This window comes from Lipotes vexillifer, unplaced genomic scaffold, assembly GCF_000442215.2.
Source record: "Lipotes vexillifer unplaced genomic scaffold, Lipotes_vexillifer_v1.1 scaffold6, whole genome shotgun sequence".
Taxonomy (NCBI): Eukaryota; Metazoa; Chordata; class Mammalia; order Artiodactyla; family Lipotidae; genus Lipotes; species Lipotes vexillifer.
In genome coordinates this window covers 1,010,801-1,026,377 of record NW_006799037.1, presented here as the reverse complement: position 1 = coordinate 1,026,377, position 15,577 = coordinate 1,010,801, and the positions used below count along the sequence as shown (strand labels likewise).

At 54.8% G+C, this 15,577-nt stretch overlaps 1 protein-coding gene across 2 annotated transcripts in view; it reads right to left on the bottom strand.

Moving 5' to 3' along the window:
* Positions 1-15,577, bottom strand: part of AMPD3 (adenosine monophosphate deaminase 3) — a 41,287-nt gene that overhangs the window by 8,758 nt on the left and 16,952 nt on the right. For both annotated transcript variants that reach the window (XM_007471391.1, XM_007471390.1), the window contains exons 4-10: positions 13,813-13,975; positions 11,133-11,352; positions 9,126-9,255; positions 4,800-4,994; positions 2,854-2,985; positions 2,152-2,315; positions 1,310-1,436 (exon numbers count right to left, since the gene is read on the bottom strand). In XM_007471391.1, the coding sequence (XP_007471453.1) occupies positions 1,310-1,436; positions 2,152-2,315; positions 2,854-2,985; positions 4,800-4,994; positions 9,126-9,255; positions 11,133-11,352; positions 13,813-13,975 (1,131 nt within the window). The remainder of the gene's footprint in view (positions 1-1,309; positions 1,437-2,151; positions 2,316-2,853; positions 2,986-4,799; positions 4,995-9,125; positions 9,256-11,132; positions 11,353-13,812; positions 13,976-15,577) is intronic.

Genomic DNA, 15,577 nt, shown 5'->3' with positions numbered 1-15,577 from the left:
CTTTCCCCTTGCTCACCTTCAGGGTGTGCCCAGGCCCCATCCATTCTCCACCCGTGCCCACGGCCGCCCAGGGGCCCCGCCCACCGTCTGTATACGCCTCACTTTCCTTAATGTGGGGGTGACAACACCTGGGCCAGGGCCCTGGGTACGAATTCCACTTCTTCCCCTTTTTGGCTCTGTGATCTCTCAGTTTTCACTTCCTCATGTGTAAATCGGAGCCAGTAGCTTCACAGGATGGTCGTGAGGATTAAGTGAGATAATCCACAGTGTCTAACACACAGTAACACAATCATGCTGCTTACTATTAACACCTACAAAATGATGTCAAGGGGGGCAATCGTGAGGCTGAAGCAAGATCACGTCATGGCGTGGATCACCGGAGCAGGGAGCGCATAATCACTGTAAGCTGCGACTGCTGGTTCAAGGCCCCCGCACGTCTCCATTGCTGGAGCAGGCCCCTGACTCTCACCTTGCCCCCCACCTCCAGCTCCTTCTGTTCCAGGCCTTTCTTCACACAACAGCCTGCATGGTGTTTGTCTAAGACACAAATTCAGTGCCGTCCCTCAGCCCCTTCAAACTTTCCTGGCAACCCCCCAACTCCCCCAACCCCCACCACACACACACACACACACACACACACACACACACACACACACACACACTCACACACACACACTCACACACACTCACTCAGTCACCCCTCCCTCCCCCACTCCCAGCCCTCTGGTATCTTTCCCACCTCCCTCACTGTCGGAAACCATCCCCATAAACTCCACCAGGCACTGAACTTGCTTCTCACCACCTGCAGCCAACTCTATTCTGGGCACCCAGGGGGCGGGACCAGCTCCTCCCCGCCTGATGCCCTTAATGGTTAAGTCTCTCTTCCACCCTTCTCACCCTCTCCCACAACTAACCAGATAAATATATTTTGTGGAGCTTGTGTGCTTAACCAAACAAGGTGGGAGGACCATTGGTTTCTAAGCAAAAGCAGGAGCCTGAAATGTCTGCATTTGTAACAGCCTGAGGCTACAGCTGGGACAGAGGTCAGTCCTTCCAGCCCTACCTGGTCAGGAACTAACTCCTCAGTCTTTCTGCCTCACGGCTGCCTTCCCAGCACCCCACCCATGCCCGCAGGGCTGCCCCACAGGAGCGAGCTCACTATTCTAGAAATTCAGCTTCTTGGGCTGGCCACCTCATGCCTGGGGCACACCAGTGACAGGATCTTAGAAGGGAAGGCTGACCCAACCCCCCAGGATTCCTCTCGTCCCTCCCTCACTGGGCACACTGCCTGGGCGCCACCCACACTTACATATCTGAGGAAGAGGTGAAGCTCTCTGTGATCTTGAGGATTAATGGTGGCCTCAAAAAGGGGCAGGAAGATGTTCTCCAGCATCTTCCCAAAGCTTGGCAGCAGCTTCTTTGACCTAAATATGTCACTGGGGAAAAGCGGAGACTTGCTGATTAAGGTGGACCCAACAGCCCCCTTGGCCCGTCAGAGACCAGCCTCCCCAGTCCCTTCCCTCAGGCAGCACAGATCCCCATTTAAACACCCAGGGTAGAGTCAGAGGTAGGGCTCCAATACAGATCTTCCCCTCCTTGCCAAGTTCTGCAACACTAGGCATTGGTGGCACACTGAACACCTACCCATACCCATCAGAGAGCTTTCTCCAGCTAGAGGCCAATCTGGGAGTGGGGCGCTGGGATTCAGGCTGATCCACCTCTCTCCCCTCAGCTCAGTTCCCCTAAACCACGTGTCCAAAGCCCATCCAGGGGCCACACTGGCCAGACTGGAGAGGACAGTGGTGGTCTGAGTCATATCCAGGGAGAGGGCCAGCAGTGTAGGCCCCCATCAGGTCATTCAGGCCCTGGGCCTCGCCCAAAAGGATAGCCCATCCTCAAACCGCAGTGACAAGAAGATGGGCAGTAGTTCCCACCAGGCCTCTGCACATGTATATTCTTCCAAGAACAGAGTTGAAGTGTCACAAGGACGTCTTTGCCAACCACCCCGCCCTGTAGGAAAATCCCTGGGGCAGAAAGGCCTAGGCTGGCGCTGGAACAGGCCCTGTCCCTCAGTAGCACAGACTCAGCAGCTCCTGTGGGACAGGCTGGCGACCCCAGAGGACACAGGTAGACAGCAGCTGCCTCACTTACTAGATCCGGGGCACCTGGATGATCCAGCGCATGTTGGGTGAGTAGACCTTGTGCTGGATGAACCAGCGGGCCAGGTTGGACCACTCCTCAGGACTGCAGCCGTAGATGGAAAGCCGTGGCTCTGAGTACTGGTACTTGCTCTCCTCCAGCTCCTGGGCCACCTCCTGGCACCAAGAAGAGCTCGGGTCAGCCCAGAGCACCCCAGCTGCTAGATCCTGCAGCTCCCTCAGCCACCTGCTCCTGGGCTCAGAAGGCCTGATCTGCATCCCCTTGCTGCCACGTCAGCACTAACTCCACCTTCCTAGGGAAGAAGGCCTTGGACCTGCACAGTCACACACGTGACCAGGCCAGACAGCAGAAGCATCTCCAAATGGGGCTAACCTATACCCAGTGCAGGCTGCAAACACACAGAGCAGCAAGCCTGGATGCCGAGAGTTGGGCCAGCGGTGGACACCCTCCCCCCCTCCTCTTGCCTGCAGTCAGCACAGTCCACACACAGCACAGCCTGTGCACTCGGGAGTCAGCGGCCAGGGCCACAGCACTTGGCACCCAGGCACCTGCACCTCGCCTGAGCTGGATGGTGGATGGATGGGGATTCACGAAGGGGAAGAGGACAGGAGGCCCTGCAGGGCCCCCCACCCCATGAATGCAGATGCTGTCAGGAATCCGAGGAGGGCTTGGAGAGGTCCAGGCCTCACCCACCTTGACCATCCGAGCAAAGTATTCTCCTCCCAGGTAGTTTTCAGTTTTCAAATACAGGTCTCGGAGCTCACTGGCCCCCACAGGGTTGTATTTGGAGTTGAACTTGTCAAAGCGGTGGAACGTCTGCCGGCCCTGGAGAGAAGGGACACCAGCCAGATCACCATGCTGTTCTGCAGCCACCACACACATGACCCCTCCAGGCCTTTACAAGGTGGCCTCTGTGAGCCACACTGAAAGATACCTTCTGTGTCAGTTCTTGCATGAAAACTTGGAAAGTCCCAGGGCCAGGATCATGCATCCTCACTCAGCCAGCACTGGAGTCCTTTGGCAAGGCCCTCTATAAAGGAGGATCGAGGACCTCATGCCTCCAGGAGCAGGGCTGGCTGAGTGAGCCAAAAATACTGAACCATCAGTAATAACGTGTGTCCTATTACTGTTCATAAGGCACTTTTCTCCACATTGCCTCATTCAGTGTCTGGTTTAAGATTTTTTTATTGTAAAATGTACATAACACAAAATTTACCTTCTTAACCATTTTTAAGCATACAGTTCAGTGGTATAAAATACATTCACGTTGCCATGCAACTATCACCACCATCCATCCCTATAACTCTTTTCATCTTGTAAAACTGAAACTCTGTACCCACTAAACAATAGCTCCCCCAGACCCTGGTAACCCCCATTCTCCTTTCTGTCTCTATGAGTTTGCCTATTCTAGATGCCTCATACAAGTGGAATCATACAGTATTTGTCCTTTTGTGTCTGGCTTCTTTGACTTATCGTAATGTTTTCAAGGTTCATCCATGGATGTAGCAGATATCAGTACTTTATTCCTTTTTAGGACTGAATAATATTCCAGTGTGTGTGTGTATTTTATTTATCCATTCATCTGTTAATGGACACTTGGTTTGCTTCCACTTTTTGGCCACTGTGAATAATGCTGCTATAAGCATTAATGTTCAAGTAACAGTTTTAGTCCCTGCTTTCAGTTCTTTTGGGTACATACCTGGGAGTGGAATGGCTAGAATATATGGTAATTCTATATTTAACTTTCTGAGGGACGGCCATACTGTTTCCTATAGCAGCTGCAACATCAGTTCGTATTTTAATAACTTTGTAATGTCAATAAGGCACGTGGCAGTCACCATTTTATAAGCAAGGAAATGAAAGCTTAAATGAGTTGCTTAAGGGCACACAACTCCTAAGTGGAATTAGAACAGGGACCTCTCTGACCAAGTCACACAGTCTTTTCCCCTGTCCCAGGGCTGCTCCCAGCCCTGTTACTCTCCGAGGACAAACTACCTCTCACAGTCCCCATGAGACACGCTGGGACCTGGGACTCCTTGCTGCAGTGCTACAGTACTTGCACCTGGACAAACGTCTCCTCAAGCAGCAAAATGCAAAGAAACTATACGGGACTAAAAATAACTGCGTGCCGGCACAGTTGGGGCAAATTATGGACAAAAGATACAAAGAGACCAAAAAACCCAACTGCCACTTCTGAAGAGCCTGGAGCAAAAACAGGGTGTTGGAAGCAAAAGCAGGGTACTGAGCATGCCCCCTGCACTCAACACCACCAGAGGGGTGGGCAAACCACCTAAGCCACCACTCCCGCCCGACCCCGGGACACATCCCTCCCCTTACCCCACGTAAGGTACAAGCTCACCCCCCACTCAGGGAGTTAGCACGCAAGGGAACCTGTTTGTTCTCGCTCCCCCCTGCTTGCAGCAGGGTCCCCAGTAAAGCCTTGCCTAAATTTCTTGTCTAGCCTCTAGTCAATTTCTATTGATCGGAAAGGCCAAGGACCCGGTTCCGTATCATCCACGGCTAGAAGAGAGAGAGATGCCTACATGGCCAGCCTCTCTCCAAGCCCAATCCTGGCTCCTTTCCAGGGGGCTGAGTCCCCCGCCAGGACTGCACGAGGCCCTGCAGCCGAGCTCACTCACCGCATGGACATCCAGCGAGTCCACAGTGAGGTCGTACGGGTCCATGTGCAGGCTGTCGAACACCTGCCGCAGGGTGATCTTCCGGCCCCACTTCTCGGCAACTGTCCTGTCGGGCTCCGTCTGGTACGTATGCTTGATGAAGCGCAGCAGGTGCTTCTGGTTCATGCAGGCAGCCGCGTGGATGTGCGTGTCCACCTACAATACAGTGGTCCCCAGCACGTGAGCTGGGCCACCTCCCCCGGCAACAAGAGCCAGGACATCCAGGCTTCGGTGTGGAGCGCAGAGCCTCAGCACCTGCACTGACGCCAGATCCCCCGCCCCATTTCTCCTGTAGACTTTGGAACTGGTCTTCCTCCGTCTAGCCTTGCTGCCCAGTCCCCCTCCTTACAGCATCAAGAGATCTTTTTAAAATGTAGGTCAGATCCAGCCACTATCCCTGTTAACAAACCATCAGTGCCCCGCAAGTGTTCAAGATAAAGCCCAAGCTCCTTAGCCTGAGATTCAAGGCTTACTTCAAGCTTTAAGTCTCACCTTGCCACTGCCCTGCTCTCTGCTCCAGCCAGGGCACCCCCACTTACAGGTGCCCGAGGTGCCATGCTATTCCACACTGCGTGTCCTCAGCCTGGCATGCCTTCCCTCCTCCCCACCGATCCATCCACCAGGAAATTTCCCATGACTTCCTCCACTTGGCAGCCTGTCCTGATCCCCCAAGCACAACGGACCATTTTTTTCCCCCGCCCAACCTGGGACTCTAGCACAGACACTCCCGTCACTGTTTATGTCCTCCAATCTGATCTAATAATTTTCTGTCTACTTCATCGCTAGACTGGGAGCTCAGTCCTCAAGGACAGGGACCACGTCTGATGCATCTAAGCCTCCAGCGCCTACCCCAGAGCCTGGTATGATGTTGAATCAATGGATGCATGAATGGGCCAATGAACAGGTATGGGAGGTTCCAATAGTTTCGATGATATCCGCAACCTCATAGAAACCTGAGGGCCCACCTAATGCCCCACAAAATCCCACACTTGCCATTGACCTCTCTGGAACCCTCAGAGCATTTCCCCTCAGCCACTAGCCCTAAAGAAACGGAGCCCTGGCTAAGCTGAGGGATGGCCTGAAGTCACAGTGAACATCCTGACCCCCTTCCATGAGCCCAAGGGGCCTGAGGGAGGTTCCTCCAGGAGGGTGGCAGCAGCCTCACTGACCAGGGTGCTGCCAGCTGCCAGCCCACACTCTGCAGTCCCTGCTGCAGCCGACTGGGCACTCTGCCAGGGCTGGGGTGAGGAGGCGGCTGACCTCAGGCCAAAGAATGCTGTCCACAGCTGGCCAGGCATCTCCAAGTCATGCCAAACCAGACATCCAATCCATTGAACCTCTGTGAGCTTTTTAATCAGCCAGCCCATATCACTGACCAACATCACTCACTCATCAGAGCCCTTCCTGCCCTTAATCCTGCCACTCCTACCAGAAAGACAGACCACTAGGCATCAGAGAAAGGAAGCGCCAAAAGTTAAAACGTCATCCAAAGCGCAGTACACAGGCTCAGGCACAACACGGATGGGCTGGGCTCATGTGGGACACACAAGCGGAGGTCAGCCGGAGTAATCTCATCTGGACACAGCTGGGCTCAACTACCGCAGCATGACTTAGCACGTTCTGGGCTTTCTTGCTGTCCTCTAGCATAGCAATGACACACTGCAGGGGGTGCAGCCTGTCCTCATCCCCAGGAGTCACTAGATGAGGGAGGAAAACAACTGGATAATCCAGGAAGCGTCTGATCCAAACTTCAAAATTACCAAGGTGATTATTTTAGGAACAAGTAAAAGAGCCTGTCTTTGGAGGTCAGCATTTTCAATTCACCAGAAGACCCAAGAGCATTCCTTGCTTTCATCTAAGATCTGGGTCTAAACAAACAGTTTCTAAACAGGGCTGGCCAATACCTGGCCCCTAGGCCAACGCTGACTATTTCCGCCCTCGTGGCAAACGTCGGTATCAATTACAGCACTCTTCACTAAGCTTCGGGAGCAGCCTCGGGTAGCCGCTCCCAGTTGGTCAAGTTTGGCACAGAAGATGAAACCTATCTGCTATCCCTGATATGACACTTAAACCCAAGTGGGTAAGGCCTAATCTCACTCCACTCCCAAGCAGCGAACACACTCAGCCCCTCATTCTCAGCTCTGAGCAGAAAACGGTCACCTCAGTTACACAGTCCTGCTGGTTTGGCCTCATGGTGCCATAACCCATGACCTGATGTGATGTTGCAGGTAATTTCACAAGTACCGCCCACACTGACCCACAGCCAGGCACAGCTCCTGCCTCAGAGCAGGACCCTGGCCTGCCCCCATGACACTGGCAGCCACTTGGAGGCCACCTCCCAGCCCATCCTGGACTTCAGAAAGCCAGCTCTCCGCCCCTAGCACAGGCTTCCAGGGTAAGACGAAGCAGCCAGCACTCAGGAGGCAGGGAGGGGCAGGCACAGCCTGACCTGGACGTGCGTTTATGGAAGAACAGCCCACTGTGTCAGAGCACGGGGCTCAAGGCCATCTCTGTCCAGAGAGCACATGAACCCCCAGACTGACAGGGAACGCGAGGATGGTCTCTGGTATGTAACCACAGCCCCTTCGCCCCCTGCCCCCTAGGACTCTCGCCCTCATGGTGACCAGAGAGCGCAAACACCCACTGGGGCCCCGCCTTAGAAGCAGACAGTGTCGGAGCCAGTGCAGTCAGGCGCAGGCAGCAGGGAGCAGTCAGGCCCAGAGTGTGCACGTGGGCAGAGGGCAGGGCTGCGCAGGGCTGGGCAAGGAGTTTTCTTGGACACCCATCTGGGCGTTGTAGGGTTCCTTCGGGCAGGGCAGAGAGGGGCTGACCTAATGACTGAGGCACCCAGCTGTCTGATCACCTGAGGATCACAGAGAAGAAACAGATGGTGCTTAAAGGTGAGTATGCCACGGAGGTGGTGTCTAATACACATCCTTTCACCTCTGCCTGGAGATCCCCGAGACTCTTCCATGAGCCTCAGAGCCCAGAAGCAGAAGCCTAACTTGCACTCTGAAGGCTCTTGATCCCATCCAAGTGTGATGCAGCTTAGCAGAGGTGACCTCGGGGCCTCGCTAGAGAAGGCCGTCCATGTAGTACTGCCGAGTGCTCCCAGGCAGGGGGTCAGGGAGGCCTGAGCTGGGCTCCCCAGAGGAGACACAACCTCCTCTGGCCTACCCTCCCTTGTCAAAGCTGACCCCAGGGAGGGGGTGGCACTGGGACAGAGGCCCCTGTGGCCATGACAACCCTGCTGTGACTCAGTTCAGATGTGGCCACCCCTCCTCCAGGCATAGCCTTACCCCACCCTTCTCCCGGAGCTTCTGTCCCAGAGCAGCGCCACACCCCCACCCGCCCCCCCTGCTGCCTCTGACAAACCCGTGGGCCCTTGTGTGATCCAGAACCTCACCCACACCTGCAGGCTCACGCCCCACAGCCCACCACGAGCCTCTGCCCCCACCCCTGAGCTCCAGCCACACTGCACCCCTTGCAGCTGTGCCAGCACCCTCGCGCTCCCTCCTGTCTTAGGCCGCTCTCCCCTTGCTGCTGCTTGTAGCCACAGCTCCCTCTACCTGCTGTGCCATCACTTCCAGCCCCTGCCCTGCCCTCTGCCTGGCAAACTCCTACTCAAAGTCATCTCAGTCCTGGCCTCTCCCTGAAAGACACTCCGGTCACACACCTATCACACTAACAGTGACAGGCTGGGAACTGCTTGTGGACAAGAAGTGACTCTCGTTAGGCAGCAAAGGCCCCACGCTTGGCACTGATCCCATGCTCGCTGTATATTAGTCACACGGAATAAAATGGCAAAGCGGAAGGCCGTGATCATTTAACCTGCACGTCGGCCCCGACTGCGGCCCCTGCAGGCTGCGGGCCCTGCGCTCTCCACTCTAGGGGAAGGCCAGAGAGGGGGGCACATCGGATGCTCTTCCTTAAACACGCCCCATGCAGAAGGAAGCAGGGCCACAAACTCCCAAGTCCAAAGAGGCCTTAATAGCTTTTCTCGATCCATGATAAATTTAATAATTCTCTACTGTAAAAGTAGGCTGGTCTCCACTCTTATAACCAATTAATAGGCCATGCCCTGTTTCTCAAGGAGGAGGGCACGTTCCAACAGATACACAACATGGACAAAGGTTTCCACCACGTCATACCAAGTACCACCTGAGGCGTGGCCTGCCGCACGGAAGGCAACTGGCCAGTCTTCCCTCTGTACATAGGAAGGCTACGCGGGGGGCCGAGCCCGGACGGGCTAGGGCACCGGCTCTGAACACCGGCCGGCTAGCGCACCTTTCTCACGTTATAGAAGTCTCGGTGAGGGTTGCTCTTCAACTCTTTGAACTCGGCCATTTCGTTTAGCATCTCGTGAAGGCTGAACTTGGATTCCAGAAAGTTCAGTCGCCGGTGACAATACGTTTTCCTGCAAATTGGGAAGGGGGAGAAACCACAGTTGAGGAGAAGGCACAGCAAGCTCTCCAGTTTGGAGACCTCCAGTGTCGGCGGGGACCGACCCCTGGGCGGAAGGTCAGGACGGAACAGGGAGGGATACGGAGAGGCCCGCTTTCTGCAGACCCAGCTGAAGTGTGGAACCACAGCCATGTGAGTCGATGGGGGCAGTAGAGAGCTGACTGCAACCTCACACGGGTTCCTTAACTTCTAGCCTTACGGGCTTAGGCAATTCATCCCAAGCTGCTGTCTCTCATGAACAGATATGGAGCCAGCAATGCCCAAGACTGAAACGAGGGTTAAACTGGCTTATGTGTGTGAAGGGCCCAACTCAGCAGAGTGGACACTCAAGGAAGATCTCCCTCCTTCAGCCCTTCCGTCTTTCCTTCCTCCCATCTATCCTCAGCCACCTCTCACTACCTGAAAAGAGTTTCACCTCTGCCCAAAAGATTAATACAGTCAAACCCTAAGGCGTGACCTGCCCACCTTGGCTGCAGAGAACCACCCTGTGACCAAATGACATCCCCCAAACCCTGAGACCTGAAGACTCCTCAACTCTGAGGCTTCAGGATGAGGGGAGGATGTTCTGCATCGTGGGCAGACTAGAAATGTAGGGGTGTTGTTACCATCTCTGCAAGGACTCATGTCCCCACTGTCTGGCAAAGGCCACTGCAGGTGGGAGCACTCACTATTCTCAGCCAACTGCCAGGTGCCTGTGTCCACAGCCACGTGGAACCTTCAACCACAAGCCAGGCGACCCTGCTTCCCTGTGGCCCCCAAACACACACAGCTCCTTTGGCGCCCCGTCACTGAGACGTGCATAAAGAGCAGCTGCCAACCCCGCACCAGCACCATCATCTGTCAGCTGGATGAGCCCCAGAGCCAAGCACGGGAGAGTCTGGATCGGACAGGATTCCCAAGGCCATATCACCCAGTCCCTTCCCCAGTGGGACTCGCCCTGACAGCCTCCCGGGCAGGACAGCCACTGCTCACACACGTGGGGAGCAGTCCCATCCCCAAGGCTTCCCCTCAAAGCTCCTGCTCTCCTTGGCTGAGGTAAGCTCCCAGGAATTACCCTTTCCCCTCCCAGCTCTTACCTCTGCCCTCAGATCACCGAGGACCAAGACCCACTCTGTCCATCCCTTCGGGGCCCACCCTCCCGCCTCGGACACTGGCATCACCCCATTCCCAGCGAACCCCAAAAGGCAGGGCAAGAGATAAGTCCCTCAGCCGTGACCAGCTTCCTCCCCCTCCCCCAGAGCCCCAGTCCTGGCTGGGTATTCACAGCACAGCTGCTCTCAGAGGGGCTCAGGGCCCGGGCAGGCTGAGCCTCCGCTGTTGATTCGCTTAAGTGCTCACCAAGAAGCGAGGGCCCAGGAAGACAGCTCCCTGCCAGGTTAGCTCGAGCCAAACCTGCAGGCAACACGGGGGTCGTGGCTAAGTTCCCAGGCTCCCTGCACTCTCCCCTCCAGAAACACAGAAAAACCAACAGAGGAAGCAACAGTCTTCATCACTCCCCCACCTACAGTAACGCCCCAGGCTGGTAACTCTCTGCAAGGCTGCTGTCCTGCCTGGGGGGAGGAGTGACTGCCATTTTAAGGTGCACAGGTGGCCACCGGCAAGCAGATGCCCCACACCTGCGTGTGCAGAAGGGACAGGTAGTAGCAACTCTAAGAATATGCCAGCCTGTGAAGGAAGATTGTGGCAGAAACCCACAAAGCACTGGGAAAAGGGGAAACCACTCTTTCTGGGGGTGGTTTAGCTGAGGAGAAGCCCACAGCAAGAGGCCTCTCCCGGTCCCTTCCTACAGGATAGCACCCCTGCAAAGAGAGGCAGACTCGGGGGGCTTACGTGGGGCCGTGGGTGATGAGAGCCAGGATGTGGCTCATGTCCACCGTGTAGGTCTCCAGGTCCGGGTAGGGCAGGCTGTGGGGCTCCTGGCACTCCAGCATCTTTGTGTTATCATACACGTAGAGGATGCCCCCCTGCATGCGGACCAGGAAGCCCAGGTTTCGGGGAGCATCATCCAGGCAGTAAGGGTCTTCCTGGGGCAGTGGGGGAGGGTGGAAGTCTGCAAAACAGGATTGAGTGACGGCCAAGTGCCCTTCACCTCAGGAGCTCAAAAGTCACATTCCGGGCTTCCCTGGTGCAGTGGTTGAGAGTCCGCCTGCTGATGCAGGGGACATGGGTTCGTGACCCGGTCCAGGAGGATCCCACATGCCGCAGAGAGGCTGGGCCCCTCAGCCATGGCCGCTGAGCCTGCGCGTCCGGAGCCTGTGCTCCGCAACGGGAGAGGCCGCAACAGTGAGATGCCCGCGTACCGAAAAAAAAAAAAAAAAAAAAAAAAAAAAAAAAGAAAAAAAAAGAAAAAAGTCACGTTCCCACCGAGGCCTGCCCTGGTTGTCCGATCTAAAACCTAACCACTCCCACTGCCCCCGACATCTCATATCCCCTTCCCTGCTTTATTTTGTCTCCTCAGCACTTGCCACTATGTAAAATAATTTCTCTTCTTTATCTTGGGTAGTATATGTTCCTTTTGTTCACTGCTGTATCCCCATTCCCTGGAACGGGCCCTGGCACACAGCTGGCCCTTTACTGGTTTAACTGAAATGAGCTTCAGCCTCCTGGGTACTTCAGGGACACGAGGCTTATGAAAAAGGGCAGCTGTGTCTTCTCCTAATAAGAGAACAGACAGAACCTGACACTGCCCGGTGGGAATAACTGTCCCTGCCCTTCCACATCTTCCTGAGCCCAGCGAGGCTAAGGGGCTAGATGGAGAAGCCATCCCCTCCGCAAATAAGCACAGAATAGGGAACGCGTCTCCCCCAGAGACAGAGCTGTCTGTCCCTACGGCTGCGGGCTGTTAGCCCACAGGAGCCAGAAAATGCCTCTTGGCTATTTCCCAGCTATGACGTGGAGCAAACGACTTTACCTCCTGAACCTGTCTGCTCACCTGAGGATGACACCCTGCCTTAATGGGCTGTTGTGAGGGCTGCACTAGCAGGTAGAGGAAAATGCTTTGTAAACAGTAATACATCGTAAGGCATTATTCTCATTCCTCTCATAGTGGGTTTTCCTGGCTCTCGATAATCTCTGTTCTGGCCAAGGAACAGGTTATGCTGAGCAGCAGCAGAACTGGGGGCTTCAGCTCTGCACATCAGCCAACCCCGCACAGGGTCCAGCTGCCTGGCTGCCACCCCAGGCAGGAGGAAACCCTGGAATCTTCATCAATGGAAGGAATGAAGGTGGAGTAGCTGCCTGGGCGACGCCCATCAGTGCTCGGAACAGACTGCCCTAGAGCAGATGTGAGGCATCACAGGGGCTGAAGCAACACCGGGGCGGGGAACTGATGCCCCACACACACACATCAGGCACGGCCACAGGCCAGCTCAGGAGTCCCTGATGTGTGCCAGGGCCTGTGAGACACACGCATTCCAAAGGCCTGGGGGGACCACTGCCTCCACGTCACCACTCTCACACCCGGGCCCCCGGGGACTCTGTTCTGTATAAAGTACACCTTCGACAGTCATTCCTGCCTGCCCTTGCCAACACTGGAGCGGGTGGGGTCAACTTCCCTCAGACAGACAGGGAAACGGGTTTGGGAGGGCTGAGACTTACCCAGGGCCCCAGGTAGTAACAGATGCCCAAAGTCGAGGTCTCAGAGCTTCAAGGAAAGCAAGAGACAAGAGACATCTTGGCACCAACTCCCCGCCGAGGGGGCAGCCAGGGTCCTGGGTGCTGGCACAGACCACCAGGCCCTCATTCGATCCCCCACCACCAACTTTCAAGATCAAGGTTTCCTGCTGTCTTCATTCATATTAGTTAACTTACAGCCTCTACTGCTCCTGGGTCTTTCACAGGCCCAACAGACTCCACCAGAAACCATCCTGCCTTCTCTGATCCCTCCTTCCCCAAACTCCACAGCATCAACGTAACTCCTATTTACCAATCACTCCCCAGATGCCAGAACTGCACTAACCACTGCACGTGCATTCTCTCGTTTCATCCTCACAACTGGCCCGAGGGATAGATATTATTAGTATTCCCATTTTACAGACGGAGAAACAGGTTTGGAGAAATACCTTTCTTGCCCAAGACAGTGGTGGAGCTTAGATCGGAATGCAGGTGTGCTGGACTCCAGAGCCAACTTCCCTGCCCTGGGAACACACCCTCTCTACTTACCCACACGCCACCCACCTCACCACCAATTTGGCATTTACTGTCTGATTGTGTTTAAATATCCAGCATGAGGCTGCCTGTCTCCCTGGAGGACCCCCAAAATCAGGAACTTTCACCCCCTCCCCTGCCTTGTCTCTCTCAACTTGTACAGCTCAACCAAGGGCAAGGCACACAGTGCACGTGGAATCAATCCCTGGGGAAACCAGCAAAAAAATCAGTGTAGGAGAAGCCAACACCAGGGCTCTGTCCTTAAAACACCATCTGGGGGAGATACATCCAACCAGTAAAACCTCCTGACCAACCCTCGGGCCATGCCCTGCTTGGGAGCCCACGTGCAGCCACAGCGCCGTACCTGGGAGGCCCTCTTCCAGAGGGGCAGCGTCTGCCCGCCAGTGACCCAGGTACTGGGCCGTGGTGCGTGGGAAGCGGTGGTAGGCGAGCCGGGCGTACTTCTCCCGGATCACCAGGGCCTTGGCCAGGCTCTTGGCGGCCTGTTCATAGTCCTCCACGGTGATCTGCAGAAAAGGGTTCACACAGCAGGCCTGAGACCACTGACCTAGCAAGACCTGCCGCAAGGTTGGCCCTTGACTGGCAGCAGGGAACTTGGGTTTGGGGAGCATTCCCACCACTGTGGGCCCAGTGGTTCCCTGTGCTTGTACAAATACCATGGTTAACGCCGGACACCCAAGTTCCTTCTGGGAGCCTGGAATTGAGGGATGTGCTCTGCAGATGTGCGGCCAGCCGCAGTGAAAACCGTGGCTGCTGAGTCTCTAATGAGCTTCCATGGTAGATGACGCTTCACACGAGCTGTCACAATTCAATGCTGAATGGATTAAGTGCATTCTGGTGACTCCACTGGGCGGGGTTGCTGGGAAGCTTGCTGCTGGCCTCTTCCAGACTCTGCCCCACATACCTCTTCCCCTTGCTGACTTTGCTCTGCAGCCTTTCCCTGTAATAAATCCTAGTCCTGAGTACAGCTCTGCGCCGAGCCCTAGGAGTCCTCCTGGCAAATCACTGAACCCGGCAGGGGTCTTGGGGTACCCCAACACAGGAGGAGATTTGGGGCTGTTGGGAGAGAGGTAGGTACCCCAGCCTGCACACCGCAGGCCAGCCTCAGTGCGGCTGATTAAACCACAAGCCAGCTGCTGCTGCCCCCAGCCCAAGAAGAGGCACAGCCTGGACTGTATCCCTGATCAGGGTTAGCATCATCATTTTCAGTTGAGAAAATACATGGTTTCTTCGGAGATAAAGAAAAAACTTCTGTGTGCTCAGTCTGCTGCTTTGCCAACCCCAGGCTTCTGATTCATCTGGTAATCACCCCCGTTCACCCGGTCAACAAGCACTTGTGTGTTACAGGACAGACCCTTTTCGTAGATTTCATTTTGGTCCTCACTGCAACCCATTTTACAACTGGGGAAACAGAGACCCAGAGAGGATAAATCACAGGAAGTCACGAAGTCAAACTTCAGACCCTGATCTGACGGAGTCCCAAAGCCCAAGTATGCTCTGCTTTCCCAGAGCTGCCTCACACTCAGAGATAAATGAGATAAATTCCCACCTTCCAGTGGGCTCGTTAATCTTTGTCTGTTGGGAAGGACAGGTGTGGAAGAAATCTGAACGTGCTGGGGGAGGCAGTCATTCATAAGAGGGGATATGAGATGCAGCAGAGGGAGGTACAAGAGGGAGCACAGAGCCGGAAGGCTGGGGCCTGGACTGTGACCCCTCTGCTTTAGTAAAAAAAAAAAAAAAAGTCATTTTTAGTTTTGAAATGTTGTAAACATACAGACAAGCACTGAAGATAACATGACAGACGCCCATGTATCTACCTTCCAGAGCTAACAATTTTAATATTTTTTATTGTTGTTTCAGATGTCGTATATGTTTACATAAATAAATCATCTCAGATAACAGCTAAAACTCTGCCCTCCTCCACCCACTCCATCCTCAGAGGAAGGAAGTTGGTATATATCTTTCCCATGCACGTTTTTATACTTTTACTTTTTTTTTTGCCTTGCTTCTTGTTAAGGAAGGAGCTTCTCCTTTCCTGACTCCAGGTGTCCTCACGAGGGGGTGTTAGTTCCATTTTACACTTTCTGATGGCTTAGGAGAGCAGCAGG